The following is a 13571-nucleotide window of genomic DNA, read 5'->3' as shown; positions in this document are numbered from 1 at the left end:
TCATCTAATTATTTTTACATATTTACAATCAAATTCACCATCAAATACTTAACTGATTTTGAGAATTTGTGGATCTTAACATCTAAAAAAAATATATTATGACATTTAGACATGGTACATTTAGTATCCACTATAAACACAATTATTTAAATAAATGTATTTCAATTGCGCCCCATCCAAAAAATTTTATCTCAGTAGTACTGAATTCTTTGTCTTATGACACATAAAGAGTACACAAATCAGTACAATGTATCACCCTGTATTTAAAAGATATGTATTAACAAAGCATTTAACTACCATCATCTACAGTATATATTAAATACAATGTCACATTCTAAATTATTTACATGTCTATTTAAAATTTGACATTACTCTAAAAGAAGGCACATGGAAATAATTCATAGTCTAAACATTTTCACATAAATAAAGATGCAACAGGGTAGAATGAAATCTTTCAAAAATGAAATAACACTCAATGTCTCATACAAAAAAAGCCAAGTACTTAATTTGAAATTTTTAAGAAATCTAATGGTATTTTTAGAAATGAAAAGAGCTTTAAGTTTTTCAGGATGCCATTATAAATCATACCTAGTTTAGAAAAATCAAGTTGTAAAAGTAACAATGTATCGTTTAAGTTCATGTGGATAAGATACAAAGGTGGCAAAAATAACCTGTTATCCAAATTACTAATATACTCAATGAAAGGATATTTTGACTTAGCTTATTTTTCAAATTTAATATGCTTTTACAGAATCAAGTCTACATTTTAAAAATAAAATCACTCTTACCTATGTTTTTCAGCATTACATTTCGTAGGTAAAGTTCATGGCATTTAAATTTTTGCAAATTACAATTAAACAAGATTGACTCAGAAAAATGCTGCAGTAAACTCACTGCAATGAGTACAATTCTGGTGTTTAAATGTATATAAAAATAAAGTTTTTTCTTCTATGCAGTCCCTAAATTCTAAGGAGTCTGTCACCTGACACAACCAAAGAAACAACAATCCTGAACAATGCTGAAGGAAAATATGACTGTAGAAGACTATTACAGGCAGCAAAAAAACTTTCAAGGGCAATTTTGTATATTAATTTGTTACCTACCACAGTGATTTTAGAACCTAACCACACACAAAACTCTCCTAGAAAACATCTCACAAATTTAATGTTGCACAGAGCAGAGTCTGGAAAACTGATCTGGCTGCACAAAGTCAACATTCAAATTGAACATTAACATCAATTCTGAGTAGCAGCATGCTAAGATTATAATATGAATTACATTACATATGGTAATATGCTTCCAATAATTTCAAAAAGTTAAAACTACTTCAAGGATGTATTTATTAAAATTATATTGTAAAAACATTAAATTAGAATTATAAGATTCTAATCTCTTGAGTCCAGTTTAGACTTAAAGAAAAATCACAGCATAAAGATGGAAGTACTGAAAAGAGGTATCATATTATACATGCAAGGCATTTTCATAATAAAATATTTAACTCTAATAGCAGACATAAAATGCTGATGAAATTAAGCAATCTACAAACTAAAATAGTACCAGGAGAGGTTTTTTTAATTCTATTTCAATAGCCATAACCTAAATTCTGGATTTAATTTCCTCTCACTAAATGCCCAACCCACAAATGCTATTATAATGCTAACTCAGATATCTAATTTATATCCCTCTAATTAAAAACGTTCAATGACTACTTATTATTGTACATTCAACTGTGATTATTTAAAAACAGCATTCAGTGTCATCCATAATCTGGCACCAATCAACTTCCAAACTAATGTCCCTCAATTCACCTTCACCCACCTCCTCTTTTCAGCAAAATTTTTTTGAGAATCTAGTATGATTTAGGCATCAAGCTAAATTCCAAATACTCTGTTCTAGTGGTTCTCAAACTTTAGCTTCCATCAGAATCTCTAGAGGGTTTATTATAACAGATTTCCGGATTCACCTCCAGAGTTTCTGATTCAAAAGGAAATGGATTTACATTTCTAACAAAGTTCTCAAGTGGTGGCGATGTTGCTGGTCAACGCTACTCTTGGTGAACCATTACTCTACTCCAAAGGCAACAAACTGGAAGCCCAGTGGCCGAATGAGGCCCACTCACATGTTTTGTCTATGTAGTTTTTAAAACATTTTGAATTATTTGCAAACATTTTTAAGTTGAAAATCTTCACATAAAAATGCAGATTTCTGGAGTACTGCATGTAAAAATTTTGCTGGAGCTAATAGTAGCTATTCATTTAATCCTAGTCTAGGTAACTAAGTCCTAATTGGCCCTCTCTGTATCCACTTAAAATCACCTGGCCTACCACTGTGCTTGTATTCCCTGATTCACTTCTCCCCATTCTCTAAACCTTTTCCCATGTTGTTCATTCTGACTTAAACATCCTTTTTCCGCTGTAATGAAATACTGAAATTCCACCTACCCATTTCTAAAGATTGGCTTAAAAATCCTTCCTCAACAAAGCACCAGCAAAAATATACATATTAAAAATTTCACTTAAATTTAAAATGTGCTTTCAGAATTGGGATTTTATTTCTGTAAATTCCAAAAAAGCAGTATTTACAATAATATATATTAAATCATAACTATTTTTTGCTATTTCTATGTAAAATTTTAATTTTGTTCATTAACTTTTTTACTGTGAAATAAATCTTTTTCAGAATAAGATATGAAAAATGATTACGACATTAAATCTTATAGCCAAAATATATAATAAGTCCAGACAGAGAACAATCTTATTTTGCTGGACAAAAAAGGGAAGAAGGCTAGGGGTAACTGATAGAAGTCCCCTGATTTCATAACCTATGAATCTTTAAAAGCAATTTTAATGAAATAAATACTTCTATAATTTTTTCATATGGAATATATTTTAGTGGATTTTTACTTCTATGGAGTAGCAGGGGAGAAACCTACAGAGAAATGAAAACTGAATGCTGGTCCTTGCTCTGCCATAAACAGCTCTGTTACATCAAGTCACTGAGTTCTCCAATGGACCTCAGTTTCATATCTCTAAACTGAAGAGGTGGAAAAAAGTGATTTCCAAATACCTTCCCTCTCTAAAATTCTATCACTTCTTCAAAACACAGGAAAGCATAAAAATCAATGTCATACAGACAAGCTTCTCTTATCAGGCCTGTACTGTTTCTAAATTAGACGGACTTAAAAACCTTGAACTACAGCTTTCAAAGCTCTAATTTAAAATGCTGAAGACTCAGAACTTTGAAAGAATACGTTTGTATATCTTTTTCATGTATGTTCTATTTTAATGATCAAAATAAGACATCTTTTGTAAGGCCATCAATTAAACTTCTTAGAAAAAAAACTGAAGACAAAAAATATGCAACCATGCCAACCAATGCATACGTTTTAATATATCTCAAAAGAAAATTAAATAATTGGATAATGTCAAAAAAAAAAGGCTTTTTCACAATTGAGACTAACAACACTTTTTAAGAGTATATGTATCCTGCTTAGGATATTACCAAATGAAAGTAATTTGGCCAAAATTAAAATTATCAAATTGCAAGATTAAAAAAAAATATTAGAGACTATTACATTCAGGCAGATCATGCCGTAAGCGAACTGCTTTCAACTTCTCCACTTCAATTTTTGCTCTTAGCAGCTCTTCCTCTAGCTGCTGCCTTCTTTTCAATCCATCCCTCTTCTCCTGAACGTACAATCCAAAATTTTTTTGATTTTCTAAAATTATCTGATGCTCTTCTTTCAGCATTTGCAGAACCTGAGGGTCATACCCTAACTGTGACCTAAAGTGTTCTCCACGCTCATGCCGAAAAAAATCATCTCTCCTTGGGATAGAAGATGGAGACGAGGTCATTCTCATGTCAACAGAGGAAAGTGACGGCGACAAAGATCTTTCCATAACATGTACTAATTCATGGTCTTCTCTTTGCTCTAAAATATCACTCTGTTGAGAATTTAAAACCAGTGGAGGAGGGGGCTTAATGTCTTCTTCTTGCTTCACCTCCACTGTAATAGCAACTGGATGGTGATCCAACATTACCTGTAGTGAACTCGTACCAGCCTGTGCTTCCTCATCCAAGTTTGCACTACAGCACACAAAAAAGCATTAAATGTAAATCAAATGAAGACAAGAGCATATTTATAGCATCATTTCATAATTAGTATACATCAAATTGTCAAGCTTTAGAGCTATAAAGAAAATTGTGAAACAAAAAAATTTAATCCTTGAAATTTAAAATGACTAAATTTAAAATTTCAATAATATATACATACAGCTCTCACTGCATCCTTAACTTTAAAATCAAGCTCTTAAAAGGACAAAAAATTGCAAATACTACCTAAGGCCAATGAGGTAAATAAAAAAGAAAGGCCTTTCTTAATGCTCTCAAAGAGATACCACATGTTCCCACAAGCCCGACGTTCTTAAATGGTATAAAGGGACATTTACCGCACTTTGGGCCTTGCTATTCCCACACCTTAGCCCTAGATCCCCTGCTCCTGCTCTCCTGGGCTGATCTAAAAATCACCAAGGTCCATGATTTCTAGGATAGAAGACCATAGATAGGAGGTACTGTCCTCCTATAGGATTTCTATATCTGTCCAAAAAAAACAAAAAAACAAAATCAAGTTTTTGTATGGCTTTGGGTATACCCAACTATCAGAATGTTATCCTAACTATACAATTTTAGATACCATGGTGTTTATTCTTTACAGATCCTAAACCACATGACTCCGTTGGCCTTTCAGTCTTTCAACCATTGGTCAGATAAAGTTCACAGGGAAAGGTTTCATATCCACTACTGTATCCCCAGCAGAGCATAATACTGTACTTGGAACCTAGCAGGTATTTATCACATGTTGAATGATTAAACAAAAGGCATTTTTAATGAAGTATTTTTAAATGGCTTATCTACTATATACTGAAAGTCTGTTAAATTTACATGTAACTTTCATAAAATACACACTTCTATCAGAGAAAACTAGTTTTAGCGTAATTTAAACTGTGACATAACAATATTTGTTATGACATAAAACACAATGTATCTAAAAATTCTACTTTTTCAACAAACAAATTTCATGAGTAACATGAAGCTACTGATTAAGAATATGTAATTTTTTTCTTGGGTTTTTTTTAATTTATGCTTCTGCCTAACTTAAAAATAAGTTATAGAGGGGAAAGGGAGTATTGGACCATTAATGAAAAAAACACTACATTCAACATGATTTAGAGAACACTTTCCAAATGATAAATAAGTAACATAGTTAAGAATGCACTCTACATGGATGATTAAAATGCTGGAATAAGTTCAAGTAGAACATGAGGAACAAAATTAAAACTCTCCATATGTCACTTACTAATGAAATTAAATTGCCAGAAATTATCAGATATTTAAGAGATACAAATGAAATAATAAAATATATAGTATGTTATGAAAAATTTGTAGATTATATAAATACCTTACTTTTCATTCTTTTTGTCATCTTACGATTTTCAAAAGTAAAACAATACAATATCAATGTAATTCAAAGTAGTAAGTCTTCTCTTTATTAACTCTAAAACCTAGCAAGGAGGAAGGTTAAAACTACAGACAAAAATGAAACTTTTAAAAACCCACATAATTGCTATTCCAAATTAGTATGTATAAAGGAGTATAAGAACCACTATTATATACAGACATTACACTCCCATGTAAATTTTAAAATGCTTTTATCAGAAATATTCATTTTCATTGAAATATTACAAGTAAGCATAACGAAGTAAAAAATAAAAAATGTTTTAGAGAAGGTCACAAATATTATAAGCAGAAGGACTTCTAAAATTTATGAATTTTGAAGGTCAAATAGACTGCAAAAACACAAAATATAATCTGATATTAGAGAAAAGTAAAAATAAAGATATATATCAATGTGTTACAGAGGTAGCCTTACAAAACGGGTATATATCTTTAAATATGTTAAATATAAGCAGTAATATTTACCTTATTAATAATGGGAGAGTTTGGTGAGACTAACAGGCATATTTTATACTGAAGCATAACTAAGATTATAGATTATAAACTTCTGAGAATTATGAAGATTCAAGATGATGTCAAATCAAGTAAAAGCACATTAAATATACAAATATGTTAAATAAAAATGCGAATACAGAGAAAATGGCAATGTGCACACTGACACAAGCACTTACAAGGCTTATTTCTAATAACAAATTCTTCCCTTTAAAATATGAAAAGTTGTTCTTGTTTAAATAGTGGGTTTTGTAATGTATAAATTAACAAATTCATTTATCAGAGCAATGTTGTTATCCCAAAAGATTGACTGTATGTTCACAAATAGTCATAATGTAAACAGATACTTGTATATTACTTCTCTTCTATACTCACTGTATTTTTAAAATACACCACTAATTAAAACTACAGTTTATATATGTAGTTTTCAAATTACAAAAGCCTATACTTAATACCCAAAAGGTAGTTTTATACCTGTAACACAAAAGCCACTTTGCGGGGGCAGGGGGGTGGTTAATAAGCAGTACAGTATAAAAGTCTTACTGTGGAGTTTTTTGGACACCCAGCAAATTAGGATTTAATCATTTCTCTTCACAGAGAACATTTTAAGCACTGATGAATTAATACACTGTGTATCCAAGTTCCAGATTCCCCCTGATTTTTTTTTTTTTTACTATGTTATCTACCAGAAATAAGCAGTGTATGATAAGAAGCTGGTCTCAAAAAAACTACCCTAATAAATTATAAAAATAACAAGTTTGGTTAAAAAGTTTTTCTCCCCTGTTTCTCTCCTAACTTCAAAAGGATTTCACAGGTAATCAATAATTTAGCTTATATAATGACTCTTCCACCAAGAAGAAAGCACTGTAAATCTTTGTTTGAAATGTCCCTCAACTCACAAGTTTACAATTTGTTTAAATAACCCTAAATGGTTCAGAAGAATGCAGCTGCCATTTTTATCTTTTGTCAGGGGTTAAAATTTGAATTAGTAATAAGATAACAGTTTTGAAGATTCCCAGTTATTCCCAGACCATAAATGTAACCAAACAACTGTTTCTAACCCTGTAAGAACTTAGTTGCTTACTCATATATTAAAATTCATAGTTTATATCTTTGCAAAATAGGAGTGCTTACCCTTCTTTCCTATATGATTCAAGATCAAAGTGAAACTACACCATTAATGAACAAAAACAACAAAAACTTTTAATTTTATTAAGTAATCTGAATCCCTAATTAGGCATTAACTCCTTGTATTTATCTTTCTTACTTTGAATATGTTGGAAAATAATTTAAACTGTCTTAGTATATACAATCATGCCATTAATAAATTTACTTAATTTTTTATTTTAGGCTTTTAGCTCAATTAATATTCACTAAGTGTAGACAGTAATAATTCATTAAAAAACAAGGGTTCTTCCATTTCTCCTGAAACTGCTAACTTTACATAAAATTGAAAATTCCAATGAAATATAATCTTAAATAAGAAAAAGATATCTCTCAGAAGCTAATTAGCAATTTAAATTTTAAGCTTAAAAAGTTTATGAGGTTATGTTACAAATTTCATCCCATTTATTACTCCCTAACCTTTACTTTTAGAAACTATAGAGAGAAGGAAGGGGGAGGGGAAGACAATAAAAAGTGGCTTAAATCAAATGCAGCAGAAAAATTCCTTATAGCCTCACTTTTCTTTTTTAAGAAAGCAAAACAAAGACACTATTCATTGCTCCCGTAGTGGGGATGCTTACTATGCATATCTCTATCACAACTAAGCCAGAGCCCAATAGATAGGAGGCGCCATAATTTTCCACAAGAAAATAAAATAAAGCTTACCTTTGAATGTGGTTCCTGTCTCTTACCAGGCAAAAACTGGAAATCTGGGGAATCATCTCCATAACTTTCTTGGTTGGCTCAGAAATATTGCTTTTAAAATCTGATTGGGTCTCTTTTTGCTGCAATAGCTCCTGTTTGGCATATTCTTTGAGCCTTTTGTAAAGGGTGCGTAGGCCCTGGGCTGTTCGAGGAGGGCGATCTACTCCAATTGCATTATAGTTTACTGCTATGATATCCCAACATCTATTCTTTTCCACTATTACTGAATGTTTATTAGTGTGTTCTTCGAGAATTTTAACATATGGCTTCACAAGCTTTAGCAAATCAAGCTTTTCAGATAAGGTAAAATTGGAAGATCTAGCCTTTCCTACCATTGTTCTTTTCAAATTAAGTAGGCAGTTTCTGAAACCACCATGCAGCCTTCAGCTCTGCTCAGCTCTTTTCACAAACAGAAAAAGATCAGGCTTAACTAGGCTAGCCTCATTTAGGCCCACGCCTACAGGGGAGGGTTTATTAAAATTCCTCCAGCTTAAGCTGACGCAGGTTCAGGAAATCTGCTTAAGCCAAGCCTGACCTACATAAAGCTTCTCACTGAAGAAGACAGGAAGGCACAAGCAAAACACACTTGTGTATAAAGAGAACAGCTCGAGATAGGATTTAATACACAAAGGTCTAGAGATAAACAGGGAACACAGCTAAAAATTAGCTAATTTAGTGAGAATATCGTATTTCCACACATGTATGCCTAGCTGATAGACTGAAACTGCATTGCAGTACCACTTTAATAAAAACAAAAGAGGAACTGTTTTGTGCTATTTGTTTACAAATCCAGTAGACAGGGAAATGAAAAACTAAAGATGAGTGATGAATGTAGTGATTCCTAACAGAGCCCCTAATCACTGTTTTCTGAGCTGCTGTTCTCTTACAAAATCTGCATAATGCTGGTCCTGCTGTCAATCAGGAATTGCATATCCTCTAGCTAGTTAGGTTACACCCAGACTCAGACTTCACAGTAAAGCTAAGCTTCTCCTTCATTTACAGTCTACAGTAGCCACTACATTTTTTTCAGTTACTTATGAAAAAATTTTTGTTGAACATTAAATCTAAAAAACACTTAAAAATTATATGTTTAAAGCAATGGATTATTCTAGCTGTAACGTATGTGAATATGCTAGCCTGCTTTATCATGTGTAAAAAACACCATTCACAGTGAGAACAGAATAATCATGCCTGAAGACCACACACAACAAAATGGCATTTGCTATTATTACAGAGTAGGATTTTTATTTAGCTATATTCATATAATTTGGACTATTTAAAAACGAGACACCAGGAGGCGCTTTGGGTGGCTCAGACAGTTAAGCATCTCACTCGATTTAATTTCAGTTCAGGTCATGATCCCACGGTTCGTGGGATCAAGCCCTGAGTCTGACTCTGCACTGGAAGTTCAGAGCCTGCTTGGGATTCTCTCTCTCTGCCCCTCCCCCACCTGCAGTATCTCTCTCTGGCTCTCAAATAAACATTAAAAAAGAGAGAAAGAGAGAGAGACTTCAGGCTCAAAATAGAGTCACTTATGCTATGTCCCATGTCACCTAATTGCAACTTAATTACAGTTTTGGCTCTTCTAAAAACGGGATTTTAAACCAATCAAGAACTATGTGATCAGCACTAGTGAGGCAATCTGCCTGACAGACCCCTGCCAGACCCTTAAGGAAAATGAACACAACCAATCCACTTTTTCCTAGGATAATTTCCTTGTTCGCACTCACTTCTGCCTATGAAAGTCATTCATTTTGTATAGTTCCTCAGAGTTCTCTTCTGTCTGTTAAATGGGATGCTAATTCATAAATCATTGAATAAAATCAATAAGACCTTCAAAACTTATTCAACTGAATGTTGTTTTTTAACAAATGTGAACAGCTAGTCTAGCCATTTGCAAGGCCACCAGGTGGAGTTTAGAATGTACTTTCTAATCCCTGTCAGAAAACATAATAAATGTATGCATAACAATTTTAACAATGTAACATAAACAAGGTAAAAAAAAAAAAAAAAAGCCTAGTTTCCCTTCATATTCAAGTATAGGGGCTAAGGGCAAGCTGCTCCAAAAATGGGCCACTTTGGATGAAGACTGTTTTGACTTAAAAGCAATCAAAACTCAGCAGATTCAGGAAAAGCTCTTAACCTCCCCCTCAACTGCCTAAATTTACATTGAAAAGGAGAACCTGTACCAAGAAGAAAAGCTACTAACAGATTGTTCCTTACTTAAGTAAAGGTATCTACAGTAACAGGGCAACCTTTGTTTTCCATACATATACTCTTACCTTCCTGCTAAAGGTCTTCCTCCTCTTTGTTTCCCCAGACCACTAAACCCCCTCCTTAGCTCAGGATGTTATATAAGTCTCAAATTCCCTGTCTTTGAAATCTCATGTCTGTGTGGATTCCCCGTATGCATAAAACTAAATTTGATTTTCTCCTGCTAATCTATCTCCTGTCAATTTAATTCTTAGTCCAGTGAAAAAGACCTAAAGGGCAGAAGATATTTATTCCTCCCTAACATAGCCGTTAGGCAGTTTTATTGCTCAGTAAATTGCAGAAAATAGAAATGCAAATGATATTTGTCCACAGAGATGCAAACTAAAAACTGACCCACCTAACAACCTGATCAAAGGAACTCAAAGGAAACCCAAGAATACAGGATATATGCCGTCTTTAGATAATAAACTTAGTTAATTTCAGAAGAAATAACTGGCGATGTATTAAAAAATGAAATGCTGGGGCACCCGGGTGGCTCAGTCGGTTACAGTGTCCGACTTCAGCTCAGGTCATAATCTCACGGTTCGGTTCTTGAGTTCAAGCCCTACATTGGGCTCCCTGCTGTCAGCACAGAGCCCTCTTCAGATCCTCTGTTACCCCTCTCTCTAACCATTCCACACTCATACTCTCTCAAAAATAAACAAACATTAAAAATTTTTAATAAAAAATGAAATACTAATAAAAATATGAAAAATCAATAAATCTCATAAAATTATTTCAAAAAATGTATACTAAAAATAATTTTCATCCACAAGACTGGCAAAATTCTTAAAGACTGAAAATGTCAAATAGACGATGGTGCAGGGCAAAGGGTTCTCTTTGGTACTATCATGGGAGTGTAAAACAGCATTCTGGATGGCGGTGTGAGAGTATTAATATTTCACATGTGTAAAACCTTCTAAAATTGCAGTAATCTTACTTCTCAGAATCTTAGAAAAAATATTCAAATACAGGGAAGAATAAACCATTCCCTGTAATAGTATACTGTTGGAAGCAATCTAAGGGCATTTCAGGTGGGGACAATTAAAATCACTAGAATAGGGGTGCCTGGTGGCATAGTTGGGAAAGCATCCAACTCTTGATTTAGGCTCAGGTCATGATCTTGCAGTTCGTGCGTTTAGACCCCACATTAGGGTCTGTGCCTGACAGTATGGAGCCTACCTGGAATTCTCTCTCTGCTCCTCCCCACCCACCTTTCTCTCAAAATAAATAAAATTAAAAAAAAATTTTTTTTTAATCACTAGAATATATCCATAACTCTAGGCAGCACTAAAATAAAAGAGGCAGATTTTTATGTATTGACACAGAATAAGCTCCAAAATATATGGTAGGTGAAATGAGCAAGTAAAAGAAAAATACATACTATATAATCCCATTATGTTTACCAAAAACAACCAAAGCTAAATAACTGTAGATACAGAAAAAATATACACAGGAACAAAATATGTAGGCAAGCATAAACACATGTATGAAAACGTACTCCCAAAAGGTCTAGAACTCCACTGTCCAATACAGTAATGTTAAGAAAAGAAAACCACAGGCCCTAATGGTATCACTTTGACTGAGTTCCCAAACTGGGGCTTAATACCCAAACTTAACTGCAGTTTCAACCTCCCCCCAGAAATGTAGCCTTAACCAGTCAGTCAGGAAATTTTTCTTTCCACCAGTGCCAATGACTCTGTCATCTGGGTCCTCTCTCCCTCAAAGAAAGATGAGATACTCTGCATGGTAAGACCCCTCCCCTAGAAAACAACCTTGTCAATCCTTTTCTTTCTCTAATAACTTTCTTAACCCTCCTTCCTTCCTTCCTTCTATAAAAACCTTTCATTTTATACAACTCTTTGGAGTGCCTCTCTACTAGCTAGAGGAGGTGGGGCCCAATGCATGAATTCTTTAATAAAACCAATTAGATCTTCAAACTTACTTGGCCTGATTATTTAGCAGTAGCCATGAATCATGTGTGGCTACTGAGCATTTTAAATGTTGTTAATGGAACAGAGAAAGTGAATTTTAAATTTTATTGAATTTTAATTTAAAGTTAAAAAATTTAAATTGAAGAAACATATTTTTTCCATGAAATACAACTTTACTGTTTTGGTAGGATTACATTTTACATAACTTTTTGATCCCATATACTACTATTTCTAACATTACTGACAAGAACAACCCCCTTGACCAAACTTTAGTCAGGCTCCTCTGAGCCCTCTTCTCAACTACGCTTTGGCCTTGGCAGCCTGCCAGGCCCAGATTTGGCAAGAATCTCTCCACTCTTGATACCTAACCAAATTCTTCATACCTTCACCCCGATCCTAACCAAGTTCCTCTCAGTAATTTTTCATTCACTCACTTCTATATCCTGCCCCTTGGCTATAAATCCCTGTTGTGTTGGGAATTCAATTCAATCTCTACCCTCTACTGCAATAGTTTTGAGTAAAGTCTTCTTGCTTATTTTAGTTTTCCAATACAATTTTTCTTTGACATTACACATAATCACATCACCAGTGTAGACAATGTTTCTTTCTTTTCTTTTTTTTTTAAAGTAATCTCTACACCTAATAAAGGGCTTAAACTCACAAACCTGAGGGTCAAGAGTCGCATGCTCTATCAACTCAGCCACCCAGGGCCCTTCCACCAGTGTATTCAACCTTAACAAATTGATTACGTTTGAATGATTTTTTTCTATGCACTGATGTAACATTTAATGGACTTGTTTGAATATTTTATGCAGACAGTACAAATTACAGTGATATCCTGTGTAACTGTAATTGATTACTGTTCTGAAATATTTATTACAGTTTTAATTGCATTATAATTAAACTCTTTCTAGCCAAAAACATTTAAGAATGGACAAAATTTTTTTTTTTTAATGTTTGTTTATTTTTGAGAGACAGAAACAGACAGAGCACAAGCAGGGGAGGAGCAGAGAGAGAGGGAGACACAGAATCCAAAACAGGCTCCAGGCTCTGAGCTGTCAGCACAGAGCCCAGTGCGGGGCTCGAACCCACAAACCGTGAGATCATGACCTGAGTTGAAGCCAGATGCTCAACCAACTGAGCCACCCAGGCACCACAAGAATGGATAAATTTTTTAATATAAAAAGAAAATACACTACTGATGCAGAATCAAGTGGACATGCAGAAGCTAGTACTCTCACTGGAACAATGAAGAATAAAGACTGGACTAAGGCACATCACAAATTTCACAATAAACACTAAATACAATTTGATACAAGAGAACAGAAATAAGCTGTTCATTGTGTAAAAAAATTTTAGATTACAAACCAGACAATACTATGTGACACTGTCAACAAATACATAGTAAATCTAACAAGAAATTTCCTCTCAACAAACAAAAATGAAGTTTAATCATCTAAAAAAAGAATTAAATATCCAGAAACATTTTTAAATAACATATAACAAGGT

The 13571-nt window shown here is 33.4% G+C and overlaps 2 protein-coding genes across 2 annotated transcripts in view; both read right to left on the bottom strand.

Annotated features, from left to right (window-relative positions):
* The window catches only part of RAD54B (RAD54 homolog B), a 97055-nt gene that overhangs the window by 48941 nt on the left and 34543 nt on the right, over positions 1-13571 (bottom strand). The gene's annotated exons all lie outside the window — the stretch shown is intronic.
* Positions 3547-8210, bottom strand: FSBP (fibrinogen silencer binding protein). The gene is made up of 2 exons (XM_047089020.1): positions 7837-8210; positions 3547-4086 (listed from the first exon to the last, which is right to left on the bottom strand). The coding sequence occupies exons 1-2, from the start codon at positions 8208-8210 to the stop codon at positions 3561-3563; spliced, it is 900 nt and encodes a 299-aa protein (XP_046944976.1). The 3' UTR covers positions 3547-3560.

The sequence above is a fragment of the Lynx rufus genome, unplaced genomic scaffold (genome assembly GCF_022079265.1).
Source record: "Lynx rufus isolate CCGP_SWC_20201006 ecotype Redwood Valley unplaced genomic scaffold, mLynRuf1.p SCAF_26, whole genome shotgun sequence".
NCBI lineage: Eukaryota > Metazoa > Chordata > Mammalia > Carnivora > Felidae > Lynx > Lynx rufus.
Note: the sequence above shows the minus strand (reverse complement) of the source record. Positions and strands in the feature narration are given on the sequence as shown.

Coding starts and splice junctions, on each gene's coding strand:
- FSBP (XM_047089020.1), bottom strand. CDS start 8,210: ATGGTAGGAAAGGCTAGATCTTCCAATTTTACCTTATCTGAAAAGCTT. Junction 4,087..7,836: donor GACAGGAACCACATTCAAAG/GTAAGCTTTATT, acceptor TGTGTGCTGTAG/TGCAAACTTGGATGAGGAAG.